The sequence below is a fragment of the Macadamia integrifolia genome, chromosome 12, assembly GCF_013358625.1.
Source record: "Macadamia integrifolia cultivar HAES 741 chromosome 12, SCU_Mint_v3, whole genome shotgun sequence".
NCBI lineage: Eukaryota > Viridiplantae > Streptophyta > Magnoliopsida > Proteales > Proteaceae > Macadamia > Macadamia integrifolia.
Window position 1 is genome coordinate 22,972,263 of NC_056568.1, and position 22,601 is coordinate 22,994,863.

Below are 22,601 nucleotides of genomic sequence, written 5' to 3' on the forward strand. Positions count from 1 at the left end.
GAAATCCAAAGTAGGATGGGGCAGCTGGGTTTCAGATTGTTCAGTCCTCCAAAATTGGGTTGTGTTAACATCATCATCATCTCCTTTCTGTTGCCGTCTTCGTCGTCATGATTAATGTTGCATGCAGTAACAGTTGTAGGGCACTTTAGTTGCAATGGTGGCCGGACTCCGAAGTCGGATGGGGCATCAGGGTTTTAGACTTCTTCGAGTAGGTTCGAGTCTTGAAGACGAAGAGAGTTAACCCTCTCTCTCTCTCTCTCTCTCTCTCGGAACCATTGCCGACTTCCTTCAATTTTCCTACTTTGAGAGAGTCGGGGTGGAGAAAACAGCGAGTCAACAGGAAACTAACAATTCTAAGATTGTCACCCCTTAAATCCCACCCCAATGAAACCCTTTAAACAAACAGGCCCTAAAATGTAGCATTCTTTAACCCAAAAAAACAGAAAAAAGAATATAAATAACAAAGAGTACATGTTACTGGACGTTGAGATCTCATACAACTGTACATATGAATCAAGTGTCAACACCTATTTTCTATATTCTTGAAGATGGTGATCATCATATAGGAACAATATTGAGTGCAAATAAACTAAAATTGAAGCACGATTCATGGCAAAAAAAAAATTTTTGCTCAAACAACAAATAAAAATGGTGTTAATGCCTTGGGCGTGTTAGGGGTTATAAAGCTTGGATTTTGGTGACTTGGATGCATGATTTTGGCCTTTGAATGCACAAATTGAATCCTTAAATACAATTTTATATAATAATAAAAAATAAATAAGCACGATGCTTCTTCCAAGTTTTCACATATTAAAGGAGCGGAAAAGGTGGAATCTTAGATATGTGTTTTTACCATGTTTTCTCCATTTTCTGGGTTTTAAACATGATTTACCCATGTCGGGTTGGATCAACTGGCCTGGATCAATATTCGATTCCATGAATAATGTCGATTCAACCAATTTGATGCCAGTACTTAGAACCCCAAGTCCATTTCATAGTAATTAATCAACATATTAATTATATATATATATATATATATATTAGTGGGATACCGTATGCTAGCACCCATTGTGTATATCTCTCTTTCTCTTTTGAAATGACTCTCATATCTTTCCTGAATGATATTTCAGCATGTGCCACCATTGATGATGGTCGCTAGTTTACCGTACCTTGGCAACATACCTATTCCTCTAAAAAAAAAAAAATTTTAAATAATAATAACTAAAACAAAAAAAAAATCAAATTCCGTTCTTTAGGGAAAAAATGTTTTTTTTTTTTTTAACAAGTAATGTGTATGTATTAAGAAAAAAAGAATATCCATAGTAAGACAGCCTTAATCTCCTCTTTTGGGCATATCAAAATAAAAGAAAATAGACCCCTTGAAACCAAGTAAGACAAACCTTGTATTATAATGGGAAATGAAAATCAAAGATTGCAATCTATGGTAGACTTTAAACTCTGAATTGTCTCTTATCAAATTATTCTACTCATCTGGAAAATCTTAAGCTTGAATAATAGTCTCTCCCTGGCCTATTGCATATGATGCCATAAAATCAGCTGGTTTATTTATCTCCCTCCAGACATGTTTGAACTCCTTCCTTGCTAGTGGTTTTGACCTATTCAAAATTTCACTTTTAATAACTCTGGTTTGCCAAGATCATTCTATCACACCATTTAAAATATCAATAGCCAGTTTTGAATCTGACCGAATGGACGCCTCCATGATATTCTTTTCAACACAAATGGTGACCCCTTCTGAATATAGCCTGTAATTCCAAATACAAAATACTTGCATTTTCTCCCATACCAGCAAAAACTATAATAGGTATCCCCCCCACCCTGTCTCTAATCAGACTTCCGTATGATGCTCTATCATGTGTAAGAAAACCATCACAATGCAATGCTACCATGTTCTCTAGTGGCTGAAACCAACAACTAGCTCTAGGAATCACTGCTTTCCAAGTGATTTTGATTCCCCAAATTGTTACTAAAAATTGGTTCCTAGGATTACATTCAGCTATAAATCTCAAAAATGAATATTTCAATTTAACTTCTAAAATTTTGGCATCAATTATCTGTGAAGTGGTTTGATTTTTTTATTTGAAGATCCTAAAATGTCTTTCTTGGCAAATGTGTCGTATTGTGGCACAAAAAGCTAACCTCCCCACTACTTTTAAAGGATCACTTTCATGAAATTCATTTTTCACCCACAATGCAATTTCCATGACACTATTTGATTTTTTCCCCCATTTTGAATGCATAATAGAGATATGTTTCCCCATAAAGCATATGTAAACTAACATTCAAATAAAAAATGATTTATATCTTCCATACTTGCCCAACAGTAAATGCATTGAGGGTTAATATTCATCATCATTTTGATAACATCTTCCACTTTATCCCTATACCTCAAAATCTTCTTTCAAGCCCAAGAAGTTTCACTAGTAACATTCACAGTCAAAATAGATTCCTTATTCAAATGCCTCTTGCAAACCCAATTCACCCATATGTTCTTCCTATGATGGAGAAAAAAAAATTTTATTGTCTGTGATATGGGATTTGGCAGAGAAGTCAACTTCTGACACGTGGCATTAATGAATCCACCGGTTGAGGATGAAGAGAAGATTTTGATCTCTTCAGGTATGGATTTCGGTTTGACCCGAAAGTCTCCCTTCCAGACCCTCCTCTTTCTTCGTCCCTGTTCAGCGAGAACGAAGATTGTTGCGAGACCCATGTCACATCGCCTATGTCACCTTCGATCGCTTCAATGGCTTCCTCGGCGTCCCCTTTGAGTTCGAAGTTGAGATCCCCTGTCGAGTCCCCAGCGCCAGGCTCTCTCTCTCTCTCTCTCTCTCTCTCTCTCTCTCTCTCTTTCTCTAATGGGTACGCTTAAAATTCCAAGATTGGACGTGGGCATCTCCCAAAAATGCGAAAACTGAAGCCTTTGAGGTTCTCGCCCCTAATCTCTCTCTTGTTTGGGAACTCTTGGAACCCAAAGATTTGTTCTGGGCATCTCTTCTCATCGGCCATTCCCCAAAGACCTTACGCAGCTAGCCTTTTTGTAGCTCAAAGGCTGAAGATAAGAAGGTTCCCTCAAACAATATTTTGTTGGGTTAGATAAATTTTGATGGTTGTAGCTGGAGGAGTATGGTGGCTTTCAATTTTTCTTAGCTGACAGTGTAGAGTGGATAGAGATTTAGCTCAAGGTGAACACTTGTGTTTGTCACTGTCATATACTTCAGCTCAAAATCCTTATGAAGAAACTCACGAAGGATAAATGGATCAATGTTCCTTTCCAAATCTGGTAGCTTGATGTCTGATCTGGGTCTTCAAAACCTAGGTTTCTGTCTGAAGGTATGCTTAAAAAGATCCCTCTCCGCCATCTCCTTCTTCTTTCTTCCTCCTCTCTCTTCGTCTCCGTTCACCGCTGCAATGCTCTCTCTCTCTCAGGAATGAGATGAACAGAGACGAAGAGAGGGGGCGGTTTGAAAGGAGCGTTTCGGGTTAAAACCTAAATCCATACCTGAAGAGACCCAAATCTTCTCTGCATCCTCAGCCATTGGATTCGCGAAGCCACGTGTCAACATCAGAAGGCCTCTCCGTTCTCCGCCAGCCTCCGCCAGATCTCTTCTCCAGACGATTTTTCCCGTTTCTTCTCCGTCTCAGAATTCCAAAACAGGGACTTACGGCTTACCCTTCTTGTCCAAGTCGGAACCCTGGCGGCCTATCCCCTTGCCCGTTCTTCTCTGTCTCCGTTTTCGGCCGCCGCCGACTGAGGGCGATAGTCCTAACAATCAATACCCCTGCTCTCTTCCTCTTCTCGGTTTCTATTCCCATCGGTTGCTGAAAACTCCATAGAAGGCGATTTCACCGGCGATAAGGCGACTTAACGCTCCAATTATCTGGCGAGCCACCATCTGAAGCTATTGAATTGAGACCCTACCCCGGTGCCCCTTCTTATTCTCCGTTTATGTTTGTCCAGTGAATGCGTCTCTTTCTCTGTAAGTTTTTCTCAGAATGAAGTTGTTGCATCTCTCTCTTCTCTGTAATTTTTTCTCCCGTCATTGTAAGAAAAAGCAATAAAGTTGGATTGGACTCAGCCATGAATTGATGTTCTTAGTTGCCTGAGAATTACTTTGAAAGTTTTCTCAATTAGTTGTCATGTTCTTATTTTTATAACTGAGAACAACTATCTTCAAATTACTATCTCTTGCATTCTTTTTAAGATGGAAATGCGCCCTACTGTTTGATGTGCGTATGGAAGTCTGATTAGGACTTCAGTTCTCGATTCCAAACTCGGGTTATAATCGGCGTAGCCGTCTGACTGGATTCTAGTTGATCAGTTTTAGTAATGCAACCCAAAATTCACATCAATGTCAGTTTATGATTCGGGGCATTAGCAGTTCTCTTGTATCAGAAAATCCCAATTTTGTGATTCTGAAATTTGGAAGAATTAGGACTCTAGAATGACCAGAATCATAGAATTCTGCTGGAATCCTTCCTGACAGGTTCAGAGTACCTTACCTTTAAGGTTGAATTATTGGAAAATTGATCTTATATATTCAATATAACATGATAGTTTCAACAAAGGCAATGGATGTCAAAAACAATGATTAAGAAAATATGGGAACCATAAGATGCAAAGGAAACATCTTCCCCACAGTGGACATTCCTTTTGCAGTTTTTGATGGTGTGTAGTTCAAATCGTGGAAACTAGATTTCAAACCCAAAATCCATTTTTTCATTCCAAAATGCTCACCTGATTTATAAGGATATGGCAGAAAGGGCATGATGGCATACTTAGCTGACTCTAAAAAGATTGCTATAAGAAATGATTTCAAATTGGAAAGCCAGGTTGGATTTTTAAGTGTTTGTTAAGCATGAGAGATTAGAATTTAGCTGCAAACAATCAGTTTTGGTTCATTCTTAATACCAGTTTAAACCCGGATTTTTACAGAGCAACCTTATTAAACACATACATATCATTGCTGTAAACGTTTTATTGAGCCAGATTTTTTGAAAGTATTATTGCCGTGTAGTCCGTTTTATTGCCGTACATATCCATTCCTATATTATTATCATCCCCAAACTTACTAACTATGGTCCAGACTCTAGAGCCTTTTACCCAATTGATTCTTCTTATCTTGCACACATATGCACACACCGAGAGAGTTTCTAGGATTAAGCATGTATAGAGTCAGAAAATTTTATCTTTTACCTTGAATTGGGTGTTCATGATGCCTATAGTAGGATATTATGGCGATAAGAAGACGAATGATATCTTTGAACATGCTTGTTGCCATGTACTTTGTTCTCCCCTTATCTTTCTAGCAGAAGTTATGTTTCATGTTTATGATATTCTTTTTTTTTTTTTTCCTCTTCCCCCCCCCCCCCCCAAAAAAAAAAATGTTGGTAATTGCTTAAAATTATTGTTTGATTTTGGTTTGTTTTACTGTCAATGGAAAACACCAAAATGGGTTCCTCTTCTTCAATCCTTGTCTTTGTCTTTAGATGTGTACAATTTCCTAATAATCATCATCAAAATTTGAACCCCAACTATGTCAATGAAAGGGTTTCATTATCCGTCATACAGTTATTTGTTTCAAATTTCAAATCTCTTTGTGACAATGGTTTTATGGAGTTTCCCTTTTTGACCCTATTTAAATTATATCCCTTCAAAAGGAGCAATTTATATTAGGGATGTTTTGAAATTTATGATTTTGGGATTTGAATAGTTTTGTTGATTTGGGGTAAGAGCATGGGAAGCTCTACACATCGAGTGATTGATTATGGGGTCTCTAATAGTAGATAAATCTCTAGGGGTTTATTTGCGTCAATGTCCATGGGTGATTGGTTTTGGATCTCTCTTTCCTAGTTATGATTTTCCATCCCGATTAAGCAAAGTTGCGGTGATACATGAGTTGTGGATGAAATCAGATTTGAGTCTGTTAGGTGGTTTTGTAGTCTGGGGAGAAATTGAGTTTGGGCTTGGGTCTGATTAGGACAAAGTTTGGCTTTTAGATTTTGATCAATAGCTTTTGCGTTGTGGCTCTTTTATTGGAAACCTTGTTGAAGTTTTGGGTTATGGTTAATGATTTGTTATTTTGTTTTATTACCACTGATTTGTTTATCTGTGTTTGCTGATTTGTAGGTCTAAAAATCCCTCCTCTTTCCCTGTCCCTATGCATTCTCTAAGTCAGGCCTTCCTCACCTCAGCTGGTTATCTCTCTATCTCGCTATCTTTCCTCATACTCTTGGGAGGCACACTAAGTTTTCCCATATTTTTATAAAACGAGGTATGGTTCTCTGTTCTCTTCTATTGAGTGCTTGATGGATGAAATCCAACCTCATCAGATTTTATAGGTTTATGATTTAATTTTTGGAAGAGATTGCTTATTTGATGAGTTGATTGTATGGTGGGGTTGGTGTTCTGACATATTTCGAGAGAGAGATTTGAATACGATTTGAATTTTTTCTTCCTACAGTTTTTTTCTCCATTGACCATAGCATTGAGTCATTGATTGCCAACTACTTGATAAAATGTGAACTACATAAGACTTCATGATGCTACTATGCATAACACTTCATGACACTACTATTTTATTGTATAAGGGGTTAACATTCTTCCATTGTGATAGCTTAATAGGTCACTTGGATGATATGAGTTTAGGGATGACTAAATAATATGGAAAAAAGGTAGATTGGGCGACATAAAATAAATTATTTTGTCTTTTACAATGGAGCTTCTTTGGTTTTGTTTTTCGATTCTTCATAGAGTTCGTCAAATGTAATACAAGAAATAATAGCGATTGTCCCGCAAGCAGTACAGTAATTTGTTGAGACAACTGATATTGAAACATTTGAAGAGCTTACTCTGTAACAGCTTGATCATGCTTAGTATGCAACACATACGCATTCACGTAATGATATTGAGAACCAATTTGATTTTATGTCAGGAAGATCTACAATGAAATATTTTTCTCTTACTTAGGATGCTAATGGAAAGATGTAAAGAGGGGAAAAGGATCTCCATATGATCCTTATTGAACTAGATAAGTTTATGACGGGAACAATCTGCCATATGGTAATAAAGAGATTCAAGAAAATATGTAGTCATAATTAAAGATACGTATGGTGGTGTGGTGACTAGTGTAATAATTGTATGAGGTCAAGGTAGTGAATTCCCAATTACAGGTGCAAGCTCATCTTCCAGTTCATCCTCCTCTCCTTCAACTGTAACATTAATAGTCTAATCATCATCCTGAGGTTTATGGATTTGTAAATCCAGATTGGATTCAATGGCACTGATGATAGAGTTGGATCATCCCCGTTTAGGGTAGAATTTTTCCGTGTGTCCAGTCTTTCCACAATTGTAGCATGTCACAGATCCACTCTCCCTGCCCATTGGAGCCTTCCCCTTATCTTGTGTATCTTGTGGAGCTCGGGTAGGAAATCCAGTGGGTTTGGTTGGTACATAAGGCTTTTTGTTGTCAGTTGGCTGGATGTACCTTCTGGAGGTTGTTTTGATCAGATCCTCTGCTTCTAGTGATTTGTCAAAACAAGTACTTAAGGAGGGTATCTCGATCACACCAAGCTTCTCACGAATATCATACCTTAACCCTAGTTTGAAATGGGATATGAGTAGTTCTTCATCTTTTTTATGGGCACCTGTTCGTGAAAGCAGTTCATTAAAACGATCAATATAATCTCCTACAGTCATAGTACCTTGCCTGAGAGTATTCAGCATGTTGTAGAGCCGACGTCGGTCGATGGGTGGTAAGAATTTATTGTTAAGGATAAATTTCAAGTCTTCCCAATTGTGAGGCATCTAACGACTGCGGATCAGCCTATTCTCTTCATTCCTCCACCAGTCCTTAGCTCCTCTTATTTGTTTGCGCTTATCATGGTTGATACAACCAAAGACATCCAAGATGAGGCTCTTTGGTGTATGCTTTTGACTGATAACATTGTTTTGGTGGACGAGAACAAAAGCAAGGATTATCTTCAAGTTGGAGTTCTGGAGATCAACCTTGGAATCAAAATGTTATTAGATAAGTTGAACAAAAACGGAGTAAATGGTTACATTAGGATAGTTAATGAGGTGGTGAATATTGATGAGAGGGAGATTCCATAAAGTGATTATTTTAGGTATCTGGGCTAAATAATGTATAAAGAAAGTGATATAAAGAACGATGTTGCTCAGAGAATTAAAAGAAGTTGTATGAAGTGGAGAGGTGTGTCCAAGTGTTGTGTGATTAACGTATTCCTTTAAAACTTAAAGAATAATTTTATAAGATTGTTATGCGACTAACTAGATCAACATATTCATTTAAAACCTAAAGAAAAATTTTATAGGATTATCATTCGACCTCTATGATGTATGATATAAAATGTTGGACAGTTAAGAAGTGTTATATAGATAAACTAAGTATGGCGGAGATGAGGACGTTGAGATGGATGTGTGGCAAAACTAGGAAGGACAAAGTAAAGAATGACCACATTAGAGTAAAGCTGAGAGTTTTTTTTATACATGATAAGCTACAAGAAGTCGTTTGAGGTGGCATGATCATGTTCAATGGAGGCATTGGGATGCTCCAGTATAGATGAGTGATTGATTCAGATTGAAAGGTCTGAAAGAGCAAGGAGCAGACCTAAAATAATCCTAGGAGAGGTGGTGAGGAAAGACATGCATAGCTTAGGGCTTTAATACAGGAGTAGATTACAAGAAACTACCCCAGCAGTTTATAACCCCAAACAATACAAATAGGAGTAGGAAACAAAGAAATAAGATCATCAAATAAACCCCCAAGGATACAATATCAATGTAGGAGCAAAACCAGCCCAAAACCCAACCTGATAGGAGAGAGAAAGACCTGCTATAGAGCTGGAGAGAGAGAGGTGCGGTCAGGTCTGCAGGAGTCCGATTGAGCTGCACTCTTGGGCGTAGATAGTCCCTAGGGAGGGTACAAAAACCCTCAAAGTTGAGAGGATTCTGACGGCTGGTTGTGAAGTTACAAGCTTTTTTGATTTTCTGACCTAAGAGAAATAATCATAGGCTTTAGGAGAGAGAATCAATTCTGGTTTGTAACTTGGAGAGATCTGAACTTTTGAATACTCACAACAGTCGTATACTTCAACAGCAGTAACTTTAGGATAAAATAGAAAGCTTTAGACAAGAAGAAACAAAGGGAAAAGTGGGGGAGGAGCGGCTGTCTCGGCCCGGGCTTCTCACCCACAGCTATCCCGGCTGTTCTAAGCAATTGACTGCAATTATTCTTTATTCAAATATGAAATTATGAGTACATAGGTTCCTCTATTTATAGAAGGCAGAATAGCAATCAAACTACTATTAGGAGCTAGTTTCCCAATAGGACCAGACATTCCTACTTCAACTAAGAGCTAGCATCCCAATAGGACTAGACACTCTTACTTGATGCAGATACGACTGCCCTTTCTTGGTTGGACCAGCATGATCGGCTTTGGAAGCCAAGAGCCAAGAAGAACCAGTCCAGACCAGGGTTTTGGTCCAATAAGGGTTGGAAATAAAATTAGTAGTTTACTTAGTATTTTGTTTCATGCTTTTATTTTCCAGATTTTAACGTAGGAGTAGGATTTACTTCCTTGCTTTGGTTTCCTTTTTATAGTTGTTTCCTAGTTTAGGCTAGTTTCCATTTCAGTTAAGTTTCTAATTTCATGTTTCTATTTTCCTATATATTGGTTGTAATCGATTGAAGATTTAGAGAGTGATTTTGACTATTGAATGAATGTGTTGAGTGTGATTCTCCTTTTTTTCCCCCCTCTCTACTCTGATTCCCCCTCTCTTCCCTAAGGGTTCTCCATCACTACTATAATGAGGAATTCAAAATTGGACTAGGAATAATAAACCTATATGGAAAACAAATAGAGTCCTAAGACAATTTGGACTCGACATACCACTTAGTCAATTGATGGGCCTAATGGCCCACTAATTAATTAAAAACAACTACTAATTATTCCCCTAGCCGATGGGCCCAATTGGCTCTTATATGTACTTAGCCACTCAGGTGGACCAAGTAGGGGTTCGGCTGGCTTCTTGGCTGGACCCTTCTTCCTCTGATATTTCCTTCTATAATATGCATCTACATCAGCTCCCCCTTTCTTGGAATCATTCAACTCCAATGAATGGGTAAGGGACATGTAGTGCTCATAAAGGTCCGTGTCAAGGCGTTGAAAGTCATTGGCATGGATCCAAGTACAATCGTCTTGTGGTCAACCTTTCCATTTGATGAGGAAGGAGTAGTACCCTTTGCCCCCACGAACTGTGGTGAACTTGTTGTCGAGAACATCTTCGATGACATCATCTTTAGGGTTTGCAAATTGAGGAAGTTTGAGGCTGTGTTCAGTGTCACTGTCATTAGAATGGTGTCCCAAATATATCGTCAGATTAGCTACATTGAAGACATTGTTGATCTTCAGAGTAGGAGGTAGCTCTAGCATGTAAGTATTAGTGCCAGTGCGCTTCAAGACCTTGTAGGGACCCACATTCCGAGGATGGAGCTTGTGCACTGTACCAGGAGGAAACCTCTTGGGTGGAATTCGAACCATTACCACATCACCAGGCTGAAATTCCACGTAGCAACGATGTCGATTGGTAGTTGCTTGGTATCCGTTATTGCTAATAGTCATGCGACGACGAACATCAGCATGTACCTCCATGATGTGTCTAAGGAACTCATCGGCTTCCACACTAATACGGGCCTAAGGTGGCAAAGGTACCAAGTCAACCGGTCGTTAAGGCTGCAGTCCAAGGACAATCTCAAATGGTGTACGACCTGTGGTGCGGTTGACGGAACTATTACAAGCGAATTCAGTAATATCCAGTATAGATGGCTAAGTCTTTTCATAGTCTCGGACTAGACATCGGAGTAAGTTGCCAAGACTTCTGTTCACCACTTCGGTCTGTCCGTCTGTCTGAGGATAGAATGCAGTGGAGAACTTGAGTTTAGTATTTGTTTTCAGCTATAGGGTCTTCCAGAAGTAGCTCATGAACTTGACATCCCTATCTGAAACAATTGTCTATGGTAGACCATGTATGTGCACTATCTCTTTGAAAAAGAGTTTGGCCACGTGACTTGCATCAAGAGTCTTCTTACAAGAGATAAAGTGTGCTATATTGGATAAACGATCTACTACCATAAATATGGAATCATACATTTCCCGTGTAGGTGGTAAGCCTAGGACAAAGTCCATGCTTATGTCTTGCCAAGGTGCGTGTGGAACGGGCAGTGGTGTATACAATCCTGTATTCTTCTTTTCTCCTTTGGCAAGTTGACAAGTGCGGCATCTCTGTATCACATGTTGCACATCTTTTAAGAGTTGAGGCCAAAAGTATAAGTCTTTCATCATGGAGTATGTTTTGTCCTTGCCAAAGTGTCCACCCATTCCTCCTCCATGTAGCTCTCGAATCAAATGATGTCTCAAAGAGGTGTTTGGGATGTAGAGGCGAGTGCCTTTGAAATGATACCCATCATGTATAGCAAATCTGTCATCCTGTCCTCCTTATAGGTTGTTGAATACTTCTGAAAAATCAGCATCACTAATGTACTCCTCTTTGATGTGTTCCACTCCTGCACTTTGTACTGTGAAAGTGTTCATCATCATCACCTTTCGACTAAGTGCATCAGCCACTTGATTCTCCTTTCCAGCTTTTTACTTGAGAGCAAATATGTATCCTTGCAAGTATGAGATTCATTTAGCGTGCCAATCACTAATGGTCTTTTGTGAGTGCAAGTATTTGAGTGTTTCATGATCCGAATAGAGCACGAACTCTTTGCCAATTAAGTAATGCCTCAAATGCTTGAGGATTTGAACAACGGCATAGAGTTCTAAATCATAGGTAGAATACCTTCTTTTTGCAGCATTCAACTTTTCACTGTAGAAGGCAATCGGATGGCTCTCTTGCATAAGCACTCCTCCTATCCCAACATGGGATGCATCCATAGTTGTCAAGGCGTCGCCTAGACGTCCAGGCAGTTTGTCTGGGGCCTAGGCGACAGTCGCCTTATTGCACTGCATACCGCCTTGTGTTTTGGCACTTATTTATGCCAAATATCATTTAAGTAAATGATTTGTTATTTCATTTACTTAAGATATTATTCATTAATAAACAAATACCCCCTATTTGAATCCAATAAAAATAATTTAAAAATCAAATTCCAAAAGGATAAAAAGTCAACCCCCCACTCCAAGAAGAAAAACTAGATTTTGGTTATAGGGGCGATTTTCAACTTTTAAATGCTGGAGTTTTTCTTAATTATGAAAATTTTATAAATTCTATCATGTTAAAACATTGCTAAAATCCAAAAGTCCGGTAAAATAATTTTTTGTTTTGATATCCATAAAATTATTTTCATTCAGGCGATTTTAACAACATTCACGCACTTAAAAATAAGTTTGACCGGAGCATAACTTTATCATTACAACTTAGATTTAAGTAATCTTAGACTTGTTGGAAAACTGGTTTTATATTATAACTGATACAAAAAGTCTCATGTAAAAATAATATCATTTGACCAATCAAACTTGTTATAGAACCAGAGCATTTCTCTAAATTTTGATTTTTTATAACTTAATATGACTTAATGTTAATTTTTTATGATTTAATATGGCTAAATGTTGATTTTTAATGACTTGATATTGCTTAATCTTGATTTTTTATGATACAAGGTATATATAGCTTACTAAATAATGTTAGAAAATAGGAAAAATAAAAAATAACAATTGGTCGCCTTGTTCGCCTCAAGGCGTGCGCCTGCTCGCCTAAACGCTTAGACAACCCTCCACCGCCTTGGTTCACTTGGCGTCGTGACAACTATGGATGCATCAGTAGCCACTTCAAACATAAGATCAAAATTGGGTAGTCTAAGCACTGGTGCTTCTGTCATCTTTTGTTTGATCAAGTTGAAAGCTTTAGTAGCTGTTGGAGTCCATTGAAATTGGACTTTTCCCCCTTTTGTGCATTCTGTGGGGCTACAACGGCGTTGAAATTCCGGATGAATCATCGGTAAAATGAAGCAAGACCGTGAAAGCTACGAACCTCGGTCAAGGTCTTTGGAATAGGCCAATCAACGACATTTTTTATTTTCTCCGGATCAGCTTCTATACCTTGTGAAGACACAATAAAACCAAGGAAGATGACCTTGGGCAGCATAAAGGAACATTTCTTCAAGTTGATGTACAACTTTTCTGCTCGTAGTACTCTCATAACACATCTCAGATGCTCCAAGTGTTCATTTTGTGCTTTGCTGTATATTAGTATGTCATCAAAGTACACTACGAGAAATTTGCCGATGAAGGGTCGTAGTACATGTGTCATCACCCTCATGAAAGTGCTAGGTGCATTGGTGAGGCCAAAAGGCATAGCCTTCCACTCATATAGGTCTTCTTTTGTTTTGAAGGTTGTTTTCCATTCATCCCTTGGACGGATTCGAATTTGATGGTAGCCACTCCGTAGATCAATCTTTGAAAAGATGGAGGCTCCTGTCAACATGTTAAGCATATCATCCAAACGAGGAATAGGAAATTTGTACTTTACCGTGATTTTGTTAATGGCCCGGCTGTTTATGCACATACGCCATGATCCGTCTTTCTTTGGTGTCAATAGGGCTGGTACTACACATGGATTCATGCTCTTAATCAAGAACCCTTTCTTTAATAAATCATCCACTTATCTCTTGAGCTCGGCATACTCTGTAGGACTGAGACGGTAAGTGGGCACATTAGGGAGTACTGACCCAGACACAAGGTCAATGGCATACTGAATATCCCGCATCGGTGGTAGTTTATCAAGCAATTCCTCTAGCACCAAATCTGAAAAATCAGCAAGTAATTGTTTGATTTGTGGGGAATGTTTCACCTCTATCACTGGTTCAGCAGCCTTGGTAACAAGAGCTATGATTAGGCCAGTTTCTTCACTAATGGTCAGGAATTCTCTATGGGGCAGCATGCATAGCTTGTTGTCCACAGTGTTCTTCTTGTTGAAATTTTCTTTGCATAGTTGCTCATTTTGCTCAGTGGTTGTGTTGGAAGAGGCCTTAGCAACATTCTTTAAGACATGTCTCTTTAGTTGGGCAGCCCTTAACTTGTCTTTTACCTGAGGTATGTTGAGTGGGTTTAGAATGAATGGTTTGCCTTTGTGATCGAAGATGCGTTGGTTCTTAGTACCTCCTTCTAGCACATTATTGTCATATAACCAAGGCCTTCCAAGTAGTACATCAGTGAGGACCGTGGGGATGACATCACACCATACACTTTCTTCATAATCTGAGACCTTTAATGGGACTGAATACCGTTGAGTTACAGCCATGATGTTATTGTCTAGAAGAGACACCTTGTATGGTTGTGGATGGAATTCAGTCTTAAGCTTTCCATCAATGACAAAGGCTTGAGATACCATATTCACACAACTTCCATTGTCCACAATCACTTGAGCTTTGTGATGTCCACTAGACATTAAGGTGTAGAAGATATTATGCCTCCTCCAGTCTTCACCCTTAGTTTCAGACACTAGGATTCTTGCAACCACATTGACATAAGCATGAACTTAGTGACAACTAATTGGACTTTCCTTTCTTCAGGCATACGGTACCACCAGAAGTAGTCATCAAAGGAAGTTACCCAGTCCTGGTAGTAGAGGGGATCGTGCCTCCCATTGTGCTCTTTCAATTCTAACTTGACCTTGTATGTATTGTCAGGCTGATGAAGCTGATTGTCATACTCATCATTCTCATCATTATGAACTGGGGCATTCCTTCTAGGTTGCATAGTGACTCTTCTGGGAACATTACCAATGCAATTAACAACAGGTTGAACATTGGTTTGGGCAACAGTTGGTTGGGTGTTAGAGTGGGTGGGCAATCGGACTCAATGCCACAGGGCAAAGAGCACCTTTGTGTTGCATGGTGGCCTGCATTACACCTTTCGGAAAGGAGGAAGAAAGTTGACTAGAGTTTCCTGATGTGAAGGGTACGACCCCAGTCTTCACTTCAATAGTTCATTCAAAAGGTCTTAGTGACCCGTGCCCTTCAACACTTGGGATCCTATCTTTCTCTGCTCGTGTAGCAGAGTAATAAGAAAGAGGTTTGGAACCCTTTCCAACATTTATTACGAAATTCAATTCCGGCAGCAGTATCTCTTTTAGGTCAGCCAACTGTTGGTCATGTCCATCCAACCTCGTAGACAAGGTTTGGATTGCTTTCATCACATCTTGAAGTGTGGGTTGGGGTTCTTCTGTCTGAGCCATAGCTCTGATACCACTTAATGCAGGAGTAGATTACAAGAAACTACCCTAGCAGTTCATAACCCCACACAATACAAGTAAGAGCAGGAAACAAAGAAATAAGACCATCAAATAAACCCCCAAGGATACAATACCAATGTAGGAGCAAAACTAGCCCCAAAACCCAACCCGATAGGAGAGAGAAAGACCTGCTATAGAGCTGGAGAGAGAGAGGTGCGGCCAGGTCTGTAGGAGTCCGATTGAGCTGCATTCTTGGGCGTAGATAGTCCCTAGGGAGGGTACAAAACCCCCCAAAATTGAGAGGATTCTGATGGCTGGTTGTGAAGTTACAAGCTTTCTTGATTTTTTGACCTAGAAGAAATAATTGTAGGCTTCAGGAGAGAGAATCAATTCTGGTTTGTAACTTGGACAGATCTGAACTTTTGAATACTCACAACAGTCGTATACTTTAACAGCAGTAACTTTAGGATAAAATAGAAAGCTTTAGACAAGAAGAAACAAAGGAAAAAGTGGGCGAGGAGCGGCTGTCTCGGCCTGGGCTTCTTACCCACAGCTATCCCGGCTATTCAAAGCAATTGACTGCAATTATTCTTTATTCAAATATGAAATTATGCGTATATAGGCTCTTCTATTTATAGAGGGCAGAATAACAATCAAACTACTACTAGGAGCTAGTTTCCCAATAGGACTAGACACTCCTACTTCAACTAGGAGCTAATTTCCCAATAGGACTAGACACTCCTACTACAACTAGGAATTCAAAATTGGATTAAGAATAATAAAACTATGTGGAAAACAAATAGAGTTCTAAGACAATTTGGACTCGACATAACACTTACTCAATCGATGGGCCCAATGGCTCACTAGTTAATTAAAAACAACTACTAATTATTTCCCTAGCCGATGGGCCCAATTGGCCCTTATTTGTACTTAGCCACTCAGGTGGACTAAGTAGGGGTTCGGCTGGCTACTTGGCTGGACCCTAGCCGCTCAGGTGGACTAAGTCTGGACCCTTCTTCCTCTTATATTTCCTTCCATAATGGGCATCTACATCAGGCTTGTACCATGTATGACTTTGAATATAGCTAACTGGAGAGCGAGGTTCAATGTAGCTGACTGCTGACCCCATTTAGTTGGAATAAGGCTATGTTGTTGTTTTTGTTGTATAAGGGCGGCTAGCATTTAGCCACTTCCCATCATCTTCTCAAAATAATTGTATCGACTTTTTTTGTCATTTATAATGGGTACACCATGCCTCTATGCTATGTCTCTTCCACCATCTCCTCCCTGAGCATCCATCATGCAATCTGCTACAAAAAAGGCCACATTATTATTTTTACTACACTAATTAAAACTCGTAAGACAATCATATAGCTAGTTCCTTTTTTTACTTGACTCATATTTTTTTTCTAATTAAAACTATATATTTTTTTAATTTCTTACAAAAATAATACCCTAATTACCCAAAATTAAATATGGGACAACACAATAATCATCATTTTTATGATGAAAATACAAAATCAAAACTCTTAGAATTTTCATGATGTTTCAAACCAAAGCTGAATAGTTTCCATATTTTCTTAATTTTTTGAAAATGTTTATTTATTTATTTATTTTTTATATTTCCAAAAAGTAATATATAATTTTCAGGCAGAAAAATGAAAGTGTGACACCAACACCGTGAAGCCTTAAATCGGCCAACGGTGTGTAAGATATATAATATTGAGCCTTAACCAATGTAGATTAACAATTTTAAAATTTTGTTTTCAAGAAAATTAATTTTTTTAACTTTTTTTTAAAAAGAATATAACAACTAAAAATTTAATCCCACTCCGTGAAACTGTAGATCATCTACAGTGTCTAACATTTACAAAATTGAAGGCAAACCACTATAAATTTACCAAAAATTAATTTTGGGGCAAAGGTGTACCTTTAACTTGTAATCTACACAAATCTTGGTCAAATCCGCAAATCATTGCTATAGATGCATTGTAGTTTCCTTAACACACAAATCTTTCTGAAATCCACAAATTTTCGTTGTAGATGCATTCTAGTTTCCCCAAAACTTTGTTCCATCAAGATGTATACGTGATTTGTCCAAAAATACCAAATCTGGTTTTTTTGTTTTTAATTTTGCATTGTCTGAACACTGAAACTATAATGAAGTTTTTTAGTTTTGACCTATTCGATTGAAACAATGTTCTTATAAGCTCTGGTTTGTATCGTTCCATACAAATACTAAAATATACCAAAATCTGAAACAGAATCAAACTCTCACCAAAACCACCCAAATCTTGACCGAAACATTCCAAGTCTGGTTAATCGCACAGCATTTCGTTTTGACTGTTGTGGAAACAGAAAAACTTCGCGAGACTGTAGTGGTTTCGATTGAAATTTTGAACTATGATTCTTGGAAGGTTTGAAACAACCTTATATATTTTTAGAACTCTAAAAGGGTTAATCATACTGGCATATGGAAAGTCTATCAGCCAATAGAATTCATTCCTTGACTAAACATGAAAGAAAGAAGTCATAACAGACTTGGAAACTCCCAACATTGAGCTAACGGAGAATTCCTTCTTACTGTAGGACTGTTAAAAATAGAAAGAAGTCAACAACTAGTAGGAATGAAATTAATAAGAGATATTCCAGCCTGTACAAGGAATTTAAGAAGGTACAATAAACTGGATTATTGGCAATATAGGTGGCAGCCTGGTTATCACAATAATGTTGATGGCTTTTATTAGTTGGAAAGCCTAGTTCTTAGAGAAAAGGATTTTAACCACATCAACTCAATTGCACTATGAGCCATAGCTCTATTTGACCTTAGCACTAGATCTCACCACAATAGTTTATTTCTTACTCCTTCAATTGACGAGCTTACCACTAACAAAATTACAATAACTATTGCTGGACCTCCTATCACTTTCAGTACCAGCTCAATTAGCATCAGAGTTAACGAACAAGACCAACATGTCCATGAGACTTGTAAATGGAATCTTTTCCTGGAGCACTCTTAAGATGCTTCAAAATTCAACAAATAGCCTCCTAATGAGCATGCTTAGTTGTCTCCCTTATGACAACAAAAAGATATGTCGAGCCTCATCACAGTAAGATATATAAGTTTACCCACTAACATTTGATAAGATAAATAAGTTTACCAACCAACATTCGATACTGACACTTGTTGCAAATTCCATATCACCACAGCTCGCAAGTGTTTGATGAGTATTCATGGGAATATCAACAGGTTTAGAGGCTAATATACCAGTCTCAGATAGAAGATCAAGAACATACTTCCTCTTAGAAGTCTATTATCTTTTTTACTCCGAACAACCTCAATACCCAAAAAATACCTAAGGAAACCTAAATGATTGGACACTCAAAATTAAACATATTAGTCCTATCTGGGTCCAGTCTAATGGGCTGGCTTGCTGCTGGCCATCTTGTTCTTCTGGACTGCATTTTTTTTTTCTCGGGGGGGGGGGGGGGGTTGGGGGTTTACATCCTTAAATAAAACTCAAGAGTAGCGATTGAGTGGATGTCAAACAATTCAACACCTAGACATAGACTAATAGAAATAAAAAATTAATTAGTATTCATAAGATACTGCAACTTGTAATTGGGCCCCGCACTAGCTATTGAAATATTTAAAAGAATCACAACAATGTGCCTGGAAAACAAAGTAATTCCCCAACAAAATAATCACCACCTACTGGCCTTGTTTGGACCCTAACTGGGGTCCAATGGCTTAGAGAATGGACTGGACCTTTTGGGCTTTGGTTTCAAAAGTGCTATTGTGTCTGTTCAGAGACTCAAATGCCACTGCATCAATGGGAGATGGGAGGAGAGAAAAATAGAGAAAGAGGGGAGATGGGTCAAGTTTGCGAGGTTAGAAAGAGGGAAAAAGCTGCTGGGTTTGCAGGTGGCAATGGCTCCCCTTTTCTGAAGCAATGAGGCAGCACCATCACCGATGCTGGTGCTCCCTCTCATGAATCCTCATGTCTGGGGCATGGGGGGAGGTGTTGAAGTGGCAATGGCTCCCCTTTTCTACCCTGGGTTATTTTTATGCCCAAAAGGTGAAACTGCCCCTGGTAATTGCATGTCTTACTATACTCACTCTGCAGAAGACAAAGAACACGTGTTTCTATTTTTGTCAGAAACATCATCTGTGTATTTTAAATAAATAGATTTTCTGTCGAAATGTTCTCAAAAAGAACAAAAGTACTCCCTAAACATTGTCTTTTTGCTCCACAATGTATCTGTTTTCAAAAACAGAAGATAGCTTGTTGTGGCTTTTTCCCTGAAACTGTAGAAGAGTGGGACTCCAGTACAGCAGAGCTGTTGGTTTTAAGGTATCCAGACAAGGGTTTTTCTCTGGAGAAGACATGGACTCCACTAGAGCGGAGCTGTTGGCGTTAAGGTATCCAGATGAAGCCTTTGTATCTTACAGTTGAATATGTGGAGTTTGATTTGTCAGGAGAAGCAAAAAAGTTGGAAGTCTTAGAATGAGTAAATAAGATGTTGCTGCAATTGCTGATTATTTTCTGGTAGTTATAACAAACTGAAATATTGAATAGAATAAAACATCATCTAAGAAAAAAAAGAGAATACATTTACACTGTTGAGTTTGATTTTGTCAAACATCAAATAGAAAAGGTCAGAGATACTTAACTGGAAATAAAAACCTGTTGGTTAGAATTCCATATTTTATTTCATTTTATCCATGCCCATTCAAGAGTTATTATTTGTAGATTTCCTATTGGTATTGGGCTTCGAATTTAAGCCCTTTGGCGCAACAGTGAAGTTGCAATATTGCAACATGTTGGTCACAAGTCCAAAACTTGGAAACGGCCTCTTCTGCAAAGCAAGGGGTAAGGCTGAGGTACATTTGCCTTTCCCAGACCCTGCAGTAGCAGGAGCCTTATGCGCTGGGTTGCTTTTATTGGGATTTGAATCTAGCAACTTAAACTGTTTGTTTTTTGTTTTTATTTTGTTGAAAGGGAATATAAAATAGTTCACAGAGGGTAGGACTAATAGGGGAAATAAAGTGAATGTTAAAAGTGCAGCTTATGTTTAAGCTCATTTATACCCAAACGTGAGCAGAACTGACTCTTTGATTTCCATATTTATTAATTATTTCTTGCTTTTGAATGTGCATATTAGAATAACAGAGGATGGACGCTATGTTGAATTTTACCATGGTATTTCGTATGTTTGTTTTGCATGCAGCTATGATACCTTCATCCATGGTTTCTGACCAATTTTAAGGCAATGGATCCTATGATGTATTGCATTTTAGAAATATTACATTAAACAGTTTCTTTATTTCTTACTTCAACATGGTTTTGTTCACTGTTAGGTTGTGTAATCAATGGTGTTGGTCAGCAATATGGCTAAAGTAAGTGCATTTTATGACTTCTAGTATGTTATTCTGTCATGGTTTTCAGGGATGAGGGGTCAAAGAAGCCTTGAAGTATTGAAGATGGGAACCATGAACTATGTAGAAGCACTTAAGCTCCAAGAGAAGTTCGTCTCTGATAGAAAGCTTGGTAAGATTACCGACACCCTTCTGTCCCTACAACATCCACCTACGTATACACTTGGGAAGCGTCGAACCTATCATAACTTACTAGTTCCTGAAGCCGAACTTCAGTCTATGGGAGCAGAGCTTCAGTATACAGAGAGAGGAGGAGACGTCACATTTCACGGTCCACATCAGGCCATCTTATATCCCATTATCAATCTTCGGGATATTGGATTAGGTCCTCGGAAATATGTAGAGAATCTCGAGTTGTCGATGATTGAATTGGCATCTTTATATGGCATCCAAGCTCATGTTGGGAATAAGGGTGAGACAGGAGTGTGGGTCGGAGACCGGAAGATTGGTGCAATTGGGGTTAAAATCTCGTCGGGGTTCACTTCCCATGGGTTGGCATTTAATATTGATCCAGATCTGAACTACTTTAAGCACATTGTGCCTTGTGGGATTGTTGGTAAAGGAGTTACATCTTTGAAAAGGGAGACAAACATGGTGCTTCCAAGTGAAGAAGTTATTCATGAACAGTTGATTTCTTGCTTTGCTAGAGTATTTGGCTATGAAAATCTCGTATACAAAGATACAAATCAATAATGCCCATTGTGACCTGGTGGTTGTGGGTTCAAGTCAGGAAACAGCCTCTCCACGAAGCGGGGGTAAGGCTGCATACATTATGACCACCCCACCCAAAAGACCTCATAGTGGCTGGAGCATAGTGCACTGGGTACGCCCTTTTTATTTCAATGATACCCATGGCATAAAAAAATCAAGTGATTTGTTCCACAGGTTTGGTGGTATTCATTAGTTTGTTGATAAAAATACTGTTTAACCATTGGATTGGAATCAAAATTTGTTTTGTATGGATATGGGTCTTGACCTTACTTTTCTATAAAACCCATAATAAAATTAAGGTAAACCGGAGGAGAATACAATGTCAGTTACATATTTCCTTGTTCGACATAAAACAGCCATTCATGCAAGCCTACAAAAACATAAATATATTACAGCGATGTAGTCTTGAAATTTTCAGAACCAGAAGATACAACTTTGAAATATATATCAGGTTAGAAAAGATTGCCCATGGCCAACCCTTTCATCCATCCTGAGTAAGCCACTCCTCCATTATATCAACAAGCCACACTTCTACTTGGTATTATCCTTGCTCTCATGTCGTTCCAAACCCTGCGTGATTCCCCTTGCCGCGGATGGATTTTATGAAGCAGTGTTGCTGAAAGTTTTGTGTTGGAGCAGCTCAAAACTAGAAAACTATTAGTAGGCTTCGCAATTCCTCAAGAATCTGGTTACTCCTTGTTCGGATGAGAGATCTATGATCTCAAATGAAGATCTTGCGCATGGTACCCAGTTTCTATTTTTTACAACATCCAACAACTTGGGGGACTTTCTCTTTCTTTTGCTGTTCTTCTTTGTCAACTCCTAGATTGTCTTTGACAAAGTCAACCGAGCCTAACCAAAGCGTCACAAGGGTTTGTGAAAGGAGACTCAGAGTTAGAAGGATTGGTGTTAGGGATCTAGGGTGGCCTACTGCTACAACTTTTCTCTATTGGGAATTGGCATGGCCAATGATATGACAATGGATGCAGAAGGAAGTATTACCCTCATATATGCCCTTTTTTGGATATAGATTTGGGATCCACTTCGCTAGTGAAGCCTCAAACCAATGGCTAAGGCTAATGGGAAAGGCGTGGCATGCTTCATTTACTAGAATCTTTTTATGGATTCGGTCTTCCTAAGTCTATAGTCTTAGATAACGGTACCTGAACCATC

The 22,601-nt window shown here is 38.6% G+C and overlaps 2 protein-coding genes across 3 annotated transcripts; one reads left to right on the forward strand and one right to left on the reverse strand.

The window, feature by feature from the left end:
• The first annotated feature begins 2,587 nt into the window (after nucleotides 1-2,587).
• Nucleotides 2,588-21,680, forward strand: LOC122057182 (octanoyltransferase LIP2, mitochondrial). Of its 2 annotated transcripts, XM_042619192.1 has the most exons (4): nucleotides 2,595-3,354; nucleotides 3,451-4,001; nucleotides 6,152-6,296; nucleotides 20,728-21,680. In XM_042619192.1, the coding sequence occupies exon 4, from the start codon at nucleotides 20,730-20,732 to the stop codon at nucleotides 21,408-21,410; it is 681 nt and encodes a 226-aa protein (XP_042475126.1). In that variant the 5' UTR covers nucleotides 2,595-3,354; nucleotides 3,451-4,001; nucleotides 6,152-6,296; nucleotides 20,728-20,729; the 3' UTR covers nucleotides 21,411-21,680. The 2 variants fall into 2 exon arrangements, with proteins under 2 accessions (XP_042475127.1, XP_042475126.1); XM_042619193.1 differs by having other exon boundaries at nucleotides 2,588-4,001; nucleotides 20,640-21,680.
• On the reverse strand, nucleotides 13,706-14,434 carry LOC122094805. The gene is made up of 2 exons (XM_042665403.1): nucleotides 14,288-14,434; nucleotides 13,706-14,131 (listed from the first exon to the last, which is right to left on the reverse strand). The coding sequence occupies exons 1-2, from the start codon at nucleotides 14,432-14,434 to the stop codon at nucleotides 13,706-13,708; spliced, it is 573 nt and encodes a 190-aa protein (XP_042521337.1).
• Nucleotides 21,681-22,601: the final 921 nt, after the last annotated feature.

Bases quoted from the DNA above. Each gene is read 5' to 3' on its own strand.
- LOC122094805 (XM_042665403.1), bottom strand. From the start codon at position 14,434: ATGGTATCTCAAGCCTTTGTCATTGATGGAAAGCTTAAGACTGAATTC. The intron at 14,132-14,287 runs GTATGGTGTGAT...AACATACCTCAG, and splicing joins TCTCAGATTATGAAGAAAGT to GTAAAAGACAAGTTAAGGGC.
- LOC122057182 (XM_042619193.1), top strand. From the start codon at position 20,730: ATGAGGGGTCAAAGAAGCCTTGAAGTATTGAAGATGGGAACCATGAAC.